General features: G+C 47.0%; 1 protein-coding gene across 12 annotated transcripts in view; it reads right to left on the reverse strand.

Annotated features, from left to right (window-relative positions):
* Window positions 1-18,147, reverse strand: part of RAD54L (RAD54 like) — a 35,676-nt gene that overhangs the window by 16,508 nt on the left and 1,021 nt on the right. For 6 of the 12 annotated variants that reach the window (XM_055255435.2, XM_063627628.1, XM_063627632.1 and 3 more), the window contains exons 3-8: window positions 16,695-16,814; window positions 6,885-6,945; window positions 5,547-5,682; window positions 5,035-5,104; window positions 4,631-4,919; window positions 4,250-4,374 (exon numbers count right to left, since the gene is read on the reverse strand). In XM_055255435.2, coding sequence (XP_055111410.1) covers window positions 4,250-4,374; window positions 4,631-4,919; window positions 5,035-5,104; window positions 5,547-5,682; window positions 6,885-6,945; window positions 16,695-16,814 — 801 coding nt within the window. Of the gene's footprint in view, window positions 1-4,249; window positions 4,375-4,630; window positions 4,920-5,034; window positions 5,105-5,546; window positions 5,683-6,884; window positions 6,946-16,694; window positions 16,815-18,147 lie in introns of those variants that run through there. The other 6 variants (XM_063627631.1, XM_063627629.1, XM_063627630.1 and 3 more) reach the window with 3 other exon arrangements.

Consider the following 18,147-nt stretch of genomic DNA (forward strand, 5'->3'; position numbering starts at 1 on the left):
CTTGTACAAAGTGCTCCCACATATCCTCTCTTGATCTGGATCATATCCCTTTCAAGTAGCCCCTATCCCATCCACTCTACAGATGAAGAAACAATCTCAGAGCAGTCTCATCTGTGGAAAGTCACGCTTGTAAGTGGCAAAGCCAGAGCTGATCCCGTGTCTTTTGATTGAGGAGCAAAGATTTTGTACGTAGAAGTTATTATGAAAAACTGTGTTCCAGAGAAAAGCGTTAGCTAGGAGGAAGACGCTGTGGGAGCTGAGAACACGAAAGCCTGAAATGGCACCTTCCCTTTCCAGGGTCTGAACAGGACAAACCCTCTCCTCCCCTGGAGTAAGATGACCATCTTTTCAGGACTTTTGGTTCCTCAGATCTCTGACAGTTGACAAAATAAAAGGTAAACAAGTAGAAAGGTAAACAGCCAAGGGGCTGCGGTGTGATAAGAGGCAGCCTTATCCCTTGTGCCCTGCACAGAGTCAGCTCATAAAACAGGACAGAGTGGGGAAGAAAAAAACACTAAGGAGTAGAAAAAGGCTGGGCACAGCGGCTCAAACCTGTAATCCCAGCACTTTGGGAGGCCAAGGCCACAGATTATTTGGGGCCAGGAGTTCAAGACCAGCCTGGCCAACATGGTGAAACCCCGTCTCTACTAAAAATATAAAAATTAGCCAGAGTGGTGGTGCACGCCTGTAATATCAGCTACTCGGGTGGCTGAGGCAGGAGAATTACTTAAACCTGGGAGGCGGAGGTTGCGGTGAGCCAAGATCGTGTCACTGCACTCCATCTGGGCAACAGAACAAGATCCTTGTCTCAAAAAAACAAAAAGTAGAAAAAAAATTTAGATGCTCCCTAATCCTCAAAGGCTCAACAGCTACAGCCTGCCTTCCTCTCCCACAATGCTTTGGACCCGGCTCCTGGCATAGTCCCCCTCCACAGTGAGGAAGCAGATGTCAGGGCCTTCCTTGAACCACAGGGCAGTAACATGCATACCTCTCCTCAACCTGGTAAGCTCCCTACTCCTACCAGGAAGTTGGGAGTTTGAAGACCAGCCAATGACTGACCAGAAAATAGCTCACAACTAGAAAGCATGGTACCCAAAAGCAAGCTTTTTCCCTCTGTCCCCTCTCTGAAGTTCCTCAGACAACTGGGCTAATCTACAGTACCCAGAGCTGAGCCTAGCCTGCCAACTGGTTGACAGATAGGGCCAAGTCTTTCAGTCACCTCTCCACTAGAACCTCTGGGGTATACAAAGGAGCTTAACTCTCCCAAGAAGTTGCAAACAATGGCTGTAGCCTCAGGGTCGCCAAGCCCACTGAGAAGTCCTGGAAAATTCTCTATAGTAGGAAGCTCCTAGCCACCCTCACTGCTTCCTAAGTACTAGCCTCTCTACTGCCATTCACACATACTGGAAAAGGCCAGGAAGTAACTACGGCCATATTCCCTTAGTCCCAAAGACAAGGAACAAGGAGTTAACGCAAACTACTACTACAAGGTGTATGGACTTTCTTATCTCTGCTTTTGTTCTTGCAAGTATCCCCAGCCTGGAATAACCACCAAGAGCTTATGTTTGCCAAGGCCTTATGACATACCAGGCACTGTGATAAGAGCTTTTTCTTAATAATTTCATTTAATCCTCACAATAATCCTATGATGTGGGCAGCAAGCCACCCAGGCACCGAGGCAAGAGACCCAGGACACAAGCTGTTCCAGTATAATAAAATATAAAACAAGAATAGTTATACCAGATATAGATCTTAGATATAATTATATATGAGTATCATTAATCATTAGTTTGTAGCAATTACTCTTTATTCCAATATTATAATAATCCTCGCTCTATAATCATAACCTAGGAAAAGCCAGGCCATAAAGAGATAGGAGCTGAGGGGACATAGTGAGGTGTGACCAGAAGCCAAGAGTGTGAGCCTTCTGTTATGCCCAGACAGGGCCACCAGAAGGGCTCCTTGGTCTAGCAGTGACGCCAGCATCTGGGAAGATGCCCATTGCCAGGCAGACCGTGGTCTAGCAGTAGCGAAAAGTGTCAAGGAACAACACCCGCTACTTAGCAGACCGGGAAAGGGAGTCTCCTTTTCCCCGGGGGAGTTTAGAAAAAACTCTGCTCCTCTACCTCTTGTGGAGGGCATGACATTAGTCAGGCTTGCCCGCAGTTATCCGGAGGCCTAACCATCTCCCTGTGATGCTGTGCTTCAGTGGTCATGTTCCTAGTCCACCTTCATGTTCCATCCTGTACACCTGGCTCTGCCTTCTAGATAGCAGTAGTAAATGAGTGAAAGTACTAATAGTCTCTCATATGCAGAAGTAATGGTGTAAGCTGTCTTTCTCTTTGTCTCCTCTCTCTCTCTGCCTCGGCTGCCAGGCAGGGAAGGGCCCCCTGTCCAGTGGACATGTGACCCATATGACCTTACCTATCATTAGAGATGACTCACACTCTACCCTGCCCCTTTTGCTTTGTATCCAATAAATAACAGCGCAGCCAGACATTCGGGGCCACTACCGGTCTCTGAGCATTGGTGGTAGTGGTCCCCCGGGCCCAGCTGTCTTTTCTTTTATCTCTTTGTCTTGTGTCTTTATTTCTACACTCTCTCGTCACCACACACGGGGAAAGACCCACCAACCCTGTGGGGCTGGACCCTACACTATGAGGCAGAGATTATCACCCCATTTTACTGATGTAGGAACAGAGGTTCAGCTGGTAAAGTAGCTTGTTGGTCACACTGCTGGTAAGTGGCAGAGCCAGGATACGAACAAAGGTCTCTAACTCTAGAAACTGTTCCCTGTGAAAGGAAAATAAAATCTCAGGACCCCAAACTATGCCAAAGGGAAAAGTTAAGCTTGGGAACTAGTCATGCAAAAAAATGTCTTTCCTTTTGTTCCTAAACAGATAGCCGCAGATAGAACACCATGCCTCTCCCCAGGTGGCCTCTCTCACCCTGACAATGTAAAAAAACAGCTCATCTTTACAGGCAGGGGACAAAGACAAGACTAGAAATCCTCCCTCCCAGACAAATGTGTATTTGACTTCTTCCTCTACTCTTTATTTACTTAATGTACGTAAAATGCAGATTTATTGAGCTGAATGCATAACTGATAGCTCCTCTTTCCCTCCTGCCTGCTCTTGCCCCTTTATGTGTGTTTGTGTGTTGTTTTTTGAGAGAGGGTCATGTGTGTCTGTGTCTGTGTATTTTTTGTTTTTTATTTTGTTTTTTTTGAGACAGAGTCTTGCTCTGTCACCCAGGCTAGAGTGCAGTGGCATGATCTAGGCTCATTGCAACCTCCGCCTCCCGGGTTCAAGAGATTCTCCTGCCTCAACCTCCTGAGTAGCTGGGATTACAGGTGCCCACCACCACGCTCGGCTAATTTTTGTAGTTTTAGTAGAGACAGAGTTTCACCATCTTGGTTGGTCTCAAACTCCTGACCTCATGATCCGCCCACCTCGGCCTCCCAAAGTGCTGGGATTACAGGCGTGAGCCACCGCGCCCGGTCATATGTGTGTTTTGAGACAGGGTTTCACACCCCATCACCCAGGATGGAGTGCAGTGGCGCAATCTCAGCTTACTTCCCGGGCTCAGCTGATTCTCTCCCACCTCGGCCTCCTGAGTAGCTGGGACTACAGGTGCACCACCACACCTGACTAATATTTTTATCTTTTTTAAGTAGAGGTGGGGTTTCACCATGTTGCCCAGGCTGGTCCCAAACTCCTGGGCTCAAGTGATCCACTCACCTCAGCCTCTCAAAGTGCTGGGATTACAGGCGTGAATCATCATGGCCAGCCCCCCTTTAAATATTGAAGTCCTCAAAAACCTCTTTGGAAAAAGCACAGGCTACAGATCCTACTTTGGCTTGTGTCTCTTTTTCCCCAGAGCATCCTCAACCTTGGCGATAAATCTCTAAGTTGAGACTTGTCTCAGACACTTTCTGGTTTATATCCTCTAAACATTGCCACCCACCCTTCAAGGTCCTTCTTTAGTCTAGGAATACTATCTGGAGGCAACAAAGCCAATCAGCCCCCAGCATCTCACTCTCCTCAGAGTTCTAAGCATTGTTTAAGCCCTCTTTTGGCAGACAGTATCTTGTATTTTGGTATCACAGGCTCTCCCTGTCACTTGTCTCCAAGGCAGCATCCTGTCTTCAGCATTCCCCAGTGACTAGCACAGCCCTTGGAAGGCAATACTCAGTGAAGAGATTCTGACAGATTTTCTCCTACCACCCAGATTGCTGAAAGTCAAGTACCTCGTCACATATGACCAGACCAACACTTCCTTTCTGGAGGACTCCAACATGAAGGCGGAAGGTCTCATAGGAAATGATGAGGATGGGAGAAGGCACTCTGGCTCCACGCTGATTCATGAATCCTTCTACAACAGAAAAGGTGTCAAGGGAACAATTCAGAATCTTTTGAAAAAAACAAACAAACAAACAAAAAAAAAAACGACAATTCGACAGTTCTTTAATTTAGCCTGGAAACTACTGACTTCACTTCAACTATTTTCAATGGAAATTCTCTTTTCTTCTACCCCTGCATTGCCCTCCACCCTGGCCATAAGTGAGCATACACATAAGAAAGCAGCAGGCTGTGCAAAGAGTGCAGCCATCTTTGTTAGGGCTCCGTACCCAGCTTTTGGTCTATTTCGTCCTTAGATCCTCCATCGATGGCCAGAGGTTGGATCCTCCCTCCGAGCCATTTCCCAACCTCATTGTACCAGTTCTTCACCAGGCTGGAAGGCGACACCACCACTGCCTTGTCAATTTCTGGCTTGCACTCTGGACTCTGGCGTAAAAGTGTCCACATCAATGTGATGCACTGCAGCGTCTTTCCCAGGCCCATCTCATCAGCCATGATGCAGCCATGGCTGCCAGGGATGCGCCGACTGGTGACACACTCCCAAAGGAATTTCACTCCCTAGAGAATAACAGCCTTCGGTCCACTTTGGCACCTACGCTGCTGCTGTCCCAGGGATGGTAGTCTCCCAGGCTCAGCCCCTAGCCCACATCTCGTTCCCCTCACCCTCATTTACCTCTCTCTGATGAGGCCGCAAAACCTTACTGAGAATAGGGTCAACAACCACATGGACAGGGAGTTTCTCCCTGAGAAAACACAGCAAAGAAAACAGCGTGCTCAGATATGGGCAAGGGAGCACCCTCAGGAAGCTGTGTCCTGCTGATCCAGAGGCAACAGAGGTAGCTGCCTAAAAGAAGACCTTCTTGGCTGATAAATCATAAAACCATAGCAAATTCCTACTTTAGGAGTTAGAAAGTTAGCTCAGAGAGGGATGGGTTCCCTGTGTCATCACCTCAATCACTCCTCCTCCTGAGTGAGCATCCTGGGAAGGCAGGAGGGGATGAGGAATGCCCACTCACTGGACATGACCACAGGCTCTTCCCCAGGCAATCTCCTTCCCCAATCATCTACTCTCTGAAAACATATGTGAATCCTAAAGAGAAATCACACCAAAATACCCTCTGCCCTCCCAAGTATGCGTGCATGTACAGAGAACCAGAACTGCTTATGAAATACCAGTGCACATACTTGTCAAGCTTCAGCTGGTCATGAGCGCTCAGTGGGGGAGGCTCATACAGAACCAAGGCATCTTTTTCCAGGGGGTCATGGAGGGCCCGGCGGACCCCAGCCCTTTTCAGGCCCAATGCCCGAGAGCCCAGAGGACCTACAAACCAATAATCATTCCGTCACCTGAACCTATGTTTAGGAGCTCCAGCAAGCCCAACTCAAATACTTGTCCTTCACATAACCTTTCCTGAGCTCCCATATGACCCTCTCTCTCTGAGAATGCCTCCAAACTCAGTTTGGGCATCTCTATATGACCATTATCCCATTCTGCTTTTTTTTTTTGAGATGGAGTCTCACTTTGTTGCCCAGGCTGGAGTGCAGTGGCACAATCTCGGCTCACTGCAACCTCTGCCTCCCAGGTTCAAGCAATTCTCCTGCCTCAGCCTCCCAAGAAGCTGGGATTATAGGCTCCCGCCACCACACCCAGCTAATTTTTGTATTAGTAGAGACAGGGTTTCACCATGTTGTCCAGGCTGGTCTTGAACTCCTGACCTCTGGTGATCTGCCCACCTTGGCCTCCCAAAGTGCTGGTATTACAGACATGAGCCACCATGCCCAGCCCCCAGAATTATTCTGCTTTGAATCAGAGCTTTTCCCATTTTATTTCTCCCATTCAATTACAAACTTCTGAGGTGCCAGATCTGGTTCATTTCAACTCAAGACAATCCTGGGAAGGCCTGAAATTCTAAAGGGCGCTTTCATGGAGCTTTCTGAGAGCTGGCCACAGCCAAGCGTAGTGTCTCAAGCCTGTAGTCCCAACACTTTTTGAGAGGTCGAGGTGGGAGGATCGCTTGAGCCCAGGAGTTCGAGATCAGCCTGGTCAAGATAGTGAAATCCTATCTCTATTACATTTAAAAAAAAAAAAAAAAGAGAGAGAGAGAAAGCTGGCCTCCCTATTCCTCCAAGCCCCAGTTTTAGCATAATGCTGTACCCTACATAAGACAGGGAAAAACCTTATCGAATCTAGGCCTCCCACACAGTCAGCCTCATAAAAGGGATGCTACTGAATGCACTTGGATTGAATGAAGCCCAGGTCCATCAGCCATCTTGGCCCACCAGGAGCTTTCTGAGCACCAGGACACCTCTACCAAGAAGATGAGGGGCAGTTAGTCTTGGCAGCCCTTACTGAGGCTAACACAGTTTTCATGCAGGCCTGAGGAGGGTCACCCCAAACACAGCCACCGCTGGACTGGCACCTTCAATTCCCAGCTAAGCTTGTATTTACAAAAGCAGGTTTTTAATTTATTCAGGCACACATACATATGGCTGATTTCAAAAATAGAAAAACCTCCATTTTACCTTGATAATTTGGAATGGGGACTTTGAAAGGCTTTGACAAAATGCTTCGAATAAATGCTTCCTAAAAAGAAACGAGAAACAGGGATTCAGGACTGACTGGAGATGTTATGGGACAATATCATGATATGCTTCACATTAGGTTTTGTAGAACAGCGTCCATCTTCGAGGCTTTATGTAAGGTTCTACAAATATCCAGGGATAGCAGAAGGGCCCAGCCTCAGTCAACCACGAGGCTTAGAACCCAGGAAACCATTCACTCATTAAAGACCATGCCAGTGAGCATACCTAGCTCTTCCCTAGGGTATGGCACCTTGGAAAGCAAATACCACAGACTTAGCCAACCTGAGTAATAACGGATAATTATAATGCCTGGGTTTAACCACTGTCATATAGGGTTACACCTTCCCAAGCACGCCTCACAATTCTTTTTTTTTTTTTGGCCACATCAGTTCTGTCTAATATATCTAATACTCACATCAGCCTCCTTGGGAACTAAACAGCTCATCAAAGAGTAGTGATAGTAGGAGAAATGGGAGCCATCGTATTAATAAAATAATATTAACAACACCAGGCCGGGCATGGTGGCTCACACCTGTAATCCTAACACTTTGGGAGGCCAAGGCAGGAGGATCACTTAGGTCTGGGAGCTCGAGACCAGCCTGGGCAATATAGCAAGACCCCATTTCTATTTTAAAAATATATATTTAAAAATATAAATAAAAATAATGATGGCTACCAATGTATGCTAGACACAGAGCTAAGCCTCTTGCATTCATGTTACCATTTAATCCTAACAGCTGTATGAGGTCCATATATTACTGGTGTTTCCATTTTAAAGATGAGCAAACTGAGGCTCAGAGTGATTAAGTCACTTTCTCAAGTCACAAAGCCATTACAAATGCAGGACTTTCCTGGTTCTAGGGTCCTTACTTGTACTCAGTAGGCAGCATGGCCTCTCACCCACTCTGTTTGAGTACAGCCATGCAGATCAGCCCAGACCCAGCAGCTTCCTGCCATGTAAAGCACAAGAGAAGGAACATGAGAAAGGGACATGAGAAGCTAAGCCCAACACTAAGAAAAAGCAAGTGGGACAAGGGTGACAGCAGGTAGACATATGTGGGTCCTAGAGAGGTAGCACTGATGACTCCTCCACCTAAAGGCAAGAAGCCTCTGTACAAGCACTTCTGCCTTGAACCAGCATTATTCCATGGGCTATGGGGCTGGGGCAGGGGCAGAGAAGGCAGAAAAATTAACACTGAGCTAATTCTGACAGCCCCCATGGAAGTTCTGATCCACACACACCTGAGCCCTTTGTGGAACTGTGATAGCCTGTGAGCCTCAACAAAACCAGAGGTGGAACCCAAGAGAGTAAAGAGAAACAAAGAGCAGAGACCCTGAAGGTAGTTTTAATGGGAATATATTAGTGGAAAAAGCAGTAATGAAAAATTGCCCCTTCTAGCATAAAATATAGTCTAATAGGAAAAAAAGCCTGCCCTGATATTTTTACCTTTGTTTTTTGACTCATTTCTTCACACATCATAAATGTCTAGAAACTCAAATGTAGTTTGTTTTTTGGGTTTTTTTTTTTTTTTTTTGAGACGGAGTCTCGCTCTGTCGCCCAGGCTGGAGTGCAATGGCGCAATCTCAGCTCACTGCAACCTCCACCTCCCGGGTTCAAGCAATTCTCCTGCCTCAGCCTCCCAAGTAGCTGGGACTACAGGCACACGCCACCAGAGCTGGCTAATTTTGGTATTTTTAATAGAAACAGGGTTTTACCATGTTGGCCAGGTTGGTCTTGAACTCCTGACCTCAAGTGATCCGTCCACCTTGGCGTCCCAAAGTGCTGGGATTACAGGCATGAGCCATCGCACCTGGCCTCAAATGTACCTTTTTTTTTTTTTTTTTTTTTTTTTGAGACAGAGTCCCGCGCTCTCACCCAGGCTGGAGTGCAGTGGCGCGATCTCGGCTCGCTGCAAGCTCCGCCTCCCGTGTTCATGCCATTCGCCTGCCTCAGCCTCTCCGAGTAGCTGGGACTACAGGCGCCCGCCACCACGCCCGGCTAATTTTTTGTATTTTTAGTAGAGACGGGGTTTCACAGTGGTCTCGATCTCCTGACCTCGTGATCCGCCCGCCTCGGCCTCCCAAAGTGCTGGGATTAAAAGCGTGAGCCACCGCGCCCGGCCAAATGTACTTTAAATTAAAAAAAATTAATGAATTTTTTTTGTGATATTAGAAGACAGAAAACAAGTATGTAGAAATGAACTTCCTTATCACACTAAATAACATGACAATATCACACAAAATAACATAAGGGCAAAGTTGGCAAAAAACTCAAATGCTTTTGTTTATTTGCATCTCAATAAAATCCTTTATTGACTTTTTTTTTTTCTAAACAGACAGGGTCTCATTTTGTCACCCAGGCTGGAGTACAATAGTGGTGATCATACCTCACTGCAGTCTCTAAATCCTGGCTCAAGGGATCTTCTCACCTTGGCCTCCCAAAGTGCTGGGATTATAGGCATGAGCCACTATGCCCAGCCTTTACTATTTTTAATTAGCATGATTGTAACTATGAACAGCAATGATAATCATTATGAAAGATGCTAACAAAAAGGACCCTTGGCCAGTGCAGTGGCTCATGCCTATAACCCCAGTGCTTTGGGAGGCTGAGGTGGGAGGACTGCTTAAGCCCAGGATTTTGAGACCACCCTAGGCAATGTAGTGAGACCCCCCCACACACACCCTGTACACAAAATTTAAAAATTACCCAGGCACTGCGGCACATGGTCCCAGCTACTCAGAAGGCTGAGGCAGGAAGATCACTTGAGCCTAGGAGTTCAAGGCTGCAGTGAGCTACGATTACACCACTGCACTCCAGCCTGTGTGACAGCAAGACCTGCCTCAAAGGAAAAAAAAAAAGCTACTCTTAAGTCAAATGAGAGGAAAAGGAGATGGACCCTAATTTTCTTTTTAATTTGGCATCAATTCTACAACAGAAATATTTTCAAAATTATCAGTATAGAAGGCTAGATTTGAGGCTCTGAGTAGCCAAGAATTTATGCTCTAAATTTAAAAAGACTTTCAATAGAACACAGGAACCATAGGTTCTGCAGGGAGAACTACAGGCTTGCATAACTGGTAAGGAAGAATGTGGAGACCCCTGGCCAAAAACGTCTGAGGGCTCAGCCTGCAAAATGGAATGGCCTGCTGAGTACAGTGCACGCCTGTAATCCCAGCACTTTGGGAGGCCAAGGCGGGCAGGTCACTTGAGGTCAGGAGTTCAAGACCTGCCTTGCCAACATGGTGAAACCCCGTCTCTAATAAAAGTACAAAAAACTGAGCTGGGTGTGGTGGTGGACACCTATAATTCCAGCTACTTGGGAGGCTGAGGCACAAGAATCACTTGAGCCTGGCAGGCAGAGGCTGCAGTGAGCTGAGATCGCACCACTGCACTCCAGCCTGGGTCACAGAGCAAGACCATGTCTCAAAAAAAAAAAAAAAAAAAAAAAAGGAATGGCCAACCTTCAGGGATCTGGTTTGGTGACTCACCAGTCTCTATAGCAGGGGGCAGGGGAGGGAGCATGCTCTCATTCTCTGTTCATTTGGTTACTGATAATTCATACCAATCTTTCCTTCTGATAGATAAGAGACAGCATCCCTCCTCCCCACCAGGGCTAAAGCTTCCCATTTCTGCAGAGAATCACTCGGTTATGACTGATCACTCTTGTATCTCAACCTCTCCCTCTCTACTAGCTCTTACCAGCATTTAAAATGGACTTAATTATCTCCTATCTTAAAAACAAATATTCATTTGATTGCTTATCTCCTCCCCTCCACAGGCAAACTTCTAGTAAGTTATATAGCTCCCCTTCTTTCCTCCCAATCTTCCTGTCTTCTGCCCCTTCCACTCTGGCCAAGATCACGAATGGCCTACATGACCCTAATTCCAATGGACATGTATCTTACTTGACAAAGCTGGCCACTCCTCAAATATTTCCTGCCTTTGATTTCCATGACACTACTCTCCACCTTTCTGGGATCTCATCTTCAGTCCCCTAACGAGCTTTTTCCTCTGCCTTTTAACACTCACCCCACCCCCAGAGCTCAGTGCTCCCAACCAGCTGCAGTGACTCACGTCTGTAATCCCAGCACTCTGGGAGGCCAAGACAGGAGGATTGCTAGAACCCAGGAGTTTGAAACCTGCCTGGGCAACACAGTGAGACCTGGTCTCTACATATCATTTAAAAGTTAGCCAGGTTTGGTGGCACACGCCTGTGGTCCTAGCTACTCCAGAGGCTGAGGTGGCAGCAATCCCCGAGCCTACGACTGAGGCTGCAGTGAGCCGAGATCGCGCCACTGCACTCCAGCCTGGGTGACACAGCAAGACCCCGTCTCAGAGAAGAAAAAAAAAAAGTCAGTGCTCCCCAGGGCTCAGGGTTTAGCCCTCAGATCTTCTGACTACACATTCACCAATCCACTTACCAGGTATAAAATATATCTATGCTAATGAGTCCCAGGTGTATTTCTAGTTATACCTTACTCCACATCCACATTTACAACTGACTCCAGACCTAGATCTCCTGCAGGGACTTCAAAATCATCATGTCTAAGGCTAAAGTCCTCATCTCCAAGGCCACACTATGACTCTTGTGGGACCCAGGCACTTTTGCCTTTGGGACCCCTTCCTCCATTAAAAAAAAAAAAAAAAGAGGCCAGATGCAGTGGCTCACGCCTGTAATACTAGCATTTTGGGAGGCCAAGGCAGGCAGATCACTCAAGGTCAAGAGTTCAAGACCAGCCTGGCCAACATGGTAAAACCGTGTCTCTACTAAAAATACAAAAATTTGCCAGGTGTGGTGGCGGGTGCCTGTAATCCCAGCTACTCAGGAAGCTGAGGCAGGAGAATTGCCTGAACCTGGGAGGCGGAGGTTGCAGTGCGCCAAGATCATGCCACCGCACTCCATTCTGAGCGACAGAGCAAGACTCCCTATCAAAAAAAAGAAAAAACAAAAACAAAAAAGACTGCGTTGGTATAAAGATAAATATAATAATATAATCAGGCTGGATTACTATGTATTTTTTTCTTCTGATTTTAAAAGGAATTAAAGATCACCATCGCTCTCTAAGTGCAGTGTTAGCTCACCAAGCTCCAGCTGAAGGAGAATGGAGATAAGTAAGGAGGTGAGCCAACATAGCACCACTGCACTCCAGCCTGGGTGAGAGCACAAGACCCTGTCTCAAAAAAAAAAAAAAAAAAGTACCTAAGTATATCACTGTGAGTAGAAAAATAGGGGACAGAAATCAGGTATTGCAGTTTTTCCATTTTCATTTTTTGTGTGAATTTTTTTTTTTTTTTTTTTTTTTTTTTTTAAGACAGAGTCTCGTGGCCGGGCGCAGTGGCTCACGCTTGTAATCCCAGCACTTTGGGAGGCCGAGGCGGGCAGATCACGAGGTCAGGAGATCGAGACCACGGTGAAACCCCGTCTCCACTAAAAATACAAAAAATTAGCCGGGCGTGGTGGCGGGCGCCTGTAGTCCCAGCTACTCGGAGAGGCTGAGGCAGGAGAATGGCGTGAACCCGGGAGGCGGAGCTTGCAGTGAGCCGAGATCGCGCCACTGCGCTCCAGCCTGGGCGACAGAGCGAGACTCCGTCTCAAAAAAAAAAAAAAAAAAAAAGACAGAGTCTCGCTCTGTCACCAGGCTGGAGCGCAGTGGCGCAATCTCGGCTCACTGCAAGCTCCACCTCCTGGGTTCACGCCATTCCTCAGCCTCCTGAGTAGCCGGGACTACAGGCGCCCGCCACCACGCCCAGCTAATTTTTTGTATTTTTTACTAGAGACGGAGTTTCACCGTGTTAGCCAGGATGGTCTCGATCTCCGATCTCCTGACCTTGTGATCCGCCCGCCTAGGCCTCCCAAAGTGCTGGGATTACAGGCGTGAGCCACCGAACCCGGCCTTTTGTGTGCATTCTTAATATAAATGTAGAGATGTAAAGAATTAATACAAGTTGGCCGGGTGCGGTGGCTCAAGCCTGTAATCCCAGCACTTTAGGAGGCCGAGGTGGGCGGATCACAAGGTCAGGAGATCGAGACCATCCTGGCTAACACGGTGAAACCCCATCTCTACTAAAAATACAAAAAAAAATTAGCCGGGCGTGTTGGCAGGCGCCTGTAGTCCCAGCTACTTGGGAGGCTGAGGCAGGAGAATGGCGTGAACCTGGGAGGTGGAGCTTGCAGTGAGCCGAGATCGCGCCACTGCACTCCAGCCAGGGGGACAGAGAAAGACTCCGTCTCAAAAAAAAAAAAAAAAAAAAAAAAAAAAAGAATTAATACAAGTCAAAATGTTTCAGTGAACAAGTTTCAGCACTTCAATTTCATAACAACTATAAACAAACCTGTTCATATCTTCTGGACAATGGATTTTTTAAAATACAATTTCTTACCGACAGCAACTAAACAGTGTTAGTAGCATTCTTATCATACAGCAGATTCTACCCATTAACTATACTTTTCTGAATTTTCCTATATGCAAGTATTTTTTTTTCCTTTTGAGACAGGGTCTCTGTCACCCAGGGTGGAGTGCAGTGACAGTATCACAGGTCACTGCACCCTTGACCTCCTCAGCTCAAACGATCCTCCCACCTCAGCCTCCAGAGTAGCTGGGACTACGGTCACATGCAACCACATCCAGCCAATTTATTTATTGTTTTTTAGAAATAGGGTCTCACTACGTTGCTCAAGTTAGTCTCAAACTCCTGGGCTCAAGTGATCCTTCTGCCTCAGCCTCCCAAAGTGCTGGGATTACAGGTGTGAGCCACCACACCTGGCCTGCAAGTACATTTTTAATGTTGTGTATCTTCTGTTCTATTTCTGTAACTTTGCTATTAAAAGAGAATAGCTTTTGTATAATACATTCAACTTCATGGGCCTCCTGATTACAGTGCCTGCCATCTCCCTCCCACCAAATGCCATTCTTCTTCTGTGTTCCCTATCTCAGCAAATGATACCACCATCCATCTACCTTGCCCAAGCCTAAAATCCCAACTTCATCCTCAATTTTCCCTCTCCCCACATGTAATCAATCCCAAGTTTTTCCGCTTGTAATTTTTAAGTATCTCTCAAAATCCACCTACTTCTTCCCATTCCCCATTCCCCTAAAACCCATGTCCAGGCCATAATCCTCTCTTGCTTGGCCACCTGCAATAGCTTTCTCACTAGTTTCCCTACCCCCAGTCTCTCCCCATCCAACAGATATTCTATACTGCTGTTACCTCCTACCCCCACTTAAAACACTTCTAAAGCTCTTCAGTGACCTTAGTCCAGACTCTCCTAGCCTGGCTTCTGAAAGGCCTTCCACTCTTCGCCTCTGCACAGCTCTCCGACTCTCATCTCTCACCACCATCCCCCAACTCCCCATAATCTCTTTTCAGTACCTGCCTCTATTGCTGCCAGGCTTTCCAATAAGCTGTTCCTTCTATTAGAATGTTTTTCACTCCCTTCACCTGTCTAACCCCTCATATCTTTCAAGACTTAACAGCACATCTCTCAGAGGCAGGTCTTCCCCAATCTCCAGACCCATAGGTCTCCTGTTGTGCACTCCCACAACTGCACTTATGCCATGTAGTTACACAGGACAACTTTGAACAAATCCTGAATGAAACAGTCCCAGAGGATTACACACCATTTTAACACCATTTTCTTTCTTTTGAGATGGGGTCTCACTCTGTCACCCAGGCTGGAGTGCAGTGGTGCCAATCTCGGCTCACTGCAACCTCTGCCTCCCAGGCTCAAGTGATCCTCCCATGTCAGCCTCCCAAGTGGCTGGGACAACAGGCACACGCCACCATGCCCAGCTAATTTTTTTTGTATTTTTGGTAGAGATGCGGTTTCACCATGTTGCCTGAGTTAGTCTCAAACTCCTGAGCTCAAGCTGTCCGCCTACCTTGGCCTCCCAGAATGCTGGGATTACAGGCGTGAACCAACATGCCCACCCAACACCATTTTTTAAAGTTCAGAAAACCAATTAAACGATGTATTAGTAATTTTTTTTTTTTTGAGGTGGAGTCTCACTCTGTTGCCAAGGCTGTATTAGTGATTTTTATATGTATGCTAAAACTATCATAAAAGCAAAAGATGATGGATACAATTCAAGATAGTGATTACCTCTGGGGATGGGAAAAGGGATTATGGGTTTGACAGTGTTCTAGTTCTGGATGATGGGTTCACGGGTGTGTTTTATAACTTATGTGATATATCTATATTTATCAAGTATTACACAAAACTGTTGTTTTTTTTGTTTTGTTTTGTTTTGGGGACGGATTTTCACTCTTGTCGCCCATGCTGGAGTGCAATGGCATGATCTCGGCTCACTGCAACCTCTGCCTCCTGGATTTGAGTGATTCTCCTGCCTCAGCCTCCCAAGTAGCTGGGATTACAGGCATGCACCACCATGCCTGGCTAATTTTCTCTGTATTGTTAATAGAGACGGGATTTCGCCATGTTGGCCAGGCTGGTCTTGAACTCCTGACCTCAGGTGATCCATTCGCCTCGGCCTCCCAAAGTGCTGGGATTACAGGCATGAGCCACTGCACCTGGCCCAAAACTGTTTTCATTTAGTTTTTTTTTTTTTTTTTTTTTTTTTTTTTTGAGACCGAGTCTCACTCTTGCCCAGGCTGGAGTGCAGTGGCGTGATCTTGACTCACTGCAACCTCTGCCTCCCAGGTTCAAGTGATTCTCATGCCTCACTTGAGTAGCTGGGACTACAGGGGTATGACACCATGCCCAGTTAACTTTTGTATTTTTAGTAGAGACGGGGTTTCACCATGTTGGCCAGGCTGGTCTCAAACTCCTAACCTCAGGTGATCCACCCATCTCAGCCTTCCAAAGTGCTGGGATTACAGGCGTGAGCCACCCCACCCGGCCACAAAACTGTTTTTAAATGTTTGCTGAATGCACAAATGACTAATCTCCATTATGTATTCCTACTTTTCCTTCAAAACATTCCGCATAAAGCTTAGTGGAAAAGCTTTGGAGATAGGCAGATCTGCCCCACCTACTCTGAGCAAATTACTTAACCCTTCTGAGACTCAGTTTTCTCATCTTAAAATGTGAGAATTACATGAGGCAATGCACAGAACCTGCCATGGTGGTGATTAAGTTTGACTTTACTGGCCGGGCACGGTGGCTCACGCCTGTAATCCCAGCACTTTGGGAGGCCGAGGCGGGCGGATCACGAGGTCAGGAGATCGAGACCATCCTGGCTAACACGGTGAAACCCCGTCTCCATTAAAAATACAAAAAATTAGCCAGGCGAGGTGGCGGGCGCCTGTAGTCCCAGCTACGCAGGAGGCTGAGGCAGGAGAATGGCGTGAACCCCCGGGGGGCGGAGCCTGCAGTGAGCCGAGATCGTGCCACTGCACTCCAGCCTGGGTAAAAGACCGAGACTCCTTCTCAAAAAAAAAAAAAAAAAAGTTTGACTTTACTAGAGGAAATACATGACTCTGGTACTCCTTAAAGTCATATACAGAGTCAGAGTCTGAGCTGACATGAGGATCCTAGTTCCTTTACCCTCCTTTCCTCAGGAATCTGAACCATCTGATATCTGGTGCCCATGTAGCTACTATAAACCAGGCACAAGTCAGGCACACCTCTCTAAGCAGGCCGCAGAAGCTGTGGGCAGGTCCAAAGCCCCTATAGATGTGTGTCTTCTGGCTACTCTAGAAAGCACTGAGGGAGTCTACAGGGACAGGAGTCTACCTAGGCTGAGTGACTGGGCACAGACATACACATGCAGGTTGCAGTTCTGGCTTACATGCTGACTGCTGTCCAGACAAGGTGGTTGATTGGTTAGCTGACTCAAAGGTTTCCGAAAAGGAGACAGGAAACACTCCTGGATCTGGGTCTCACTGCTGGATTTCCGTTTCCTAGGAGTCTAGGAGAGAGAATTGGGAAAGGTGAAGTCTAGAAGACCACAGAAATCACCATAATGGCAACTAACACTTGAAGTGCTTATTAAGTGCCAGGCACTGTGCTAAATTCTTCACACGCCATAGTGTATCATCTTCATAGCAACTCTATTATATAGATTTATTATCCTTATTTAAGAGGTGAGAAAACTAGAGCTTAATGAGGTTAAATAACCTGCCTAAACTGAGCGGGGGCAATGGGAGAGGTAAATAAAATGGGCCTCTGAAGAGCAAGTCTACCAACAGCATGGAGTCGTGGTGGCCCTAAAGCTTCACTCCAAAAGCTCCATGGAATGATGGAGCAACCAAACATTTTGCTGAGTTTCCAAGGGGCAAGAATACAGCTGCCTTCAACTCCCAGGCCACTGAGGCCACTCCCCACTCAGGCCACCCATGGCCGTGAGGACACTGGCACTAAAAGCATCTTCAGAAGCAACCAGCAACTGTCAGCAGACCCAGCTGCAGAGATGTACGTGGCAAGGGGCAGCCAATGTGCCTCCTTCACAGGTAGAGGAGCCCCTTGCACACCACGGTACAACTGTTGAGCGAGCCCCATCAAGCCATTAGGCAAGAACCCACTTGTACCAGCTTGCCAGGATATTTGAAGCCTCAGTGATCCTATAAGACACACCTGAAACAAATACCAGCACCCCTACCCCACACCTTATTCACACACTGCTCCTGCCAAAAATTGCCTTCTAGTCCTTGCGTAGCTGATCCCTTCCTTCAAAGTTCCAGTGGCCAAGCCCCCACTTCTTGAACTGCTCTTATTCTCTGAAGTCCATGCTGCACTGTCCTATTTATTTTGGTTTACATAGGTCCTGCCCACAGCCAGCCCCAACAAGCCTCCAAGACAGGAAGCAGAGCCCAGGGCCCACCCTAAAGTAGAATATACTGTACTTGAGTATGAGCAAGGACTGGAAGGACACAACCTGTCAGATCTAGGCCCAAGTGAGCCCAGGACTCTAAGGTAGGCCCAGAACGCTCTACTGTTCTGTGACACTGGGCAGGGGACAAAGAGCAAAAGAGCTGGCTGCTAATTGCTGTTGTGTAGCCCTTTTTTCCAAACAGAGTCAAAAGGTCCAATCCAACTGGCTCTTTTGCTTATCTTTTCCCACCAGGAAAACTGAGGCTATATTAGCTTCTAGTGACTACCCTGAGGATAAAGATTTTACTAATCTTGTTCAATGCCTGACACCTAGTAAGTACTCACTAAAAGTTTACTGAACATACAAAACAGGCATCTGGAGTTGGCTATGTAACCCTAGAAACCAAGTCCTGGCTTCTTTTCTGTCCAAA

Source organism: Symphalangus syndactylus, chromosome 12 (assembly GCF_028878055.3).
Source record: "Symphalangus syndactylus isolate Jambi chromosome 12, NHGRI_mSymSyn1-v2.1_pri, whole genome shotgun sequence".
NCBI classification, from domain to species: Eukaryota; Metazoa; Chordata; class Mammalia; order Primates; family Hylobatidae; genus Symphalangus; species Symphalangus syndactylus.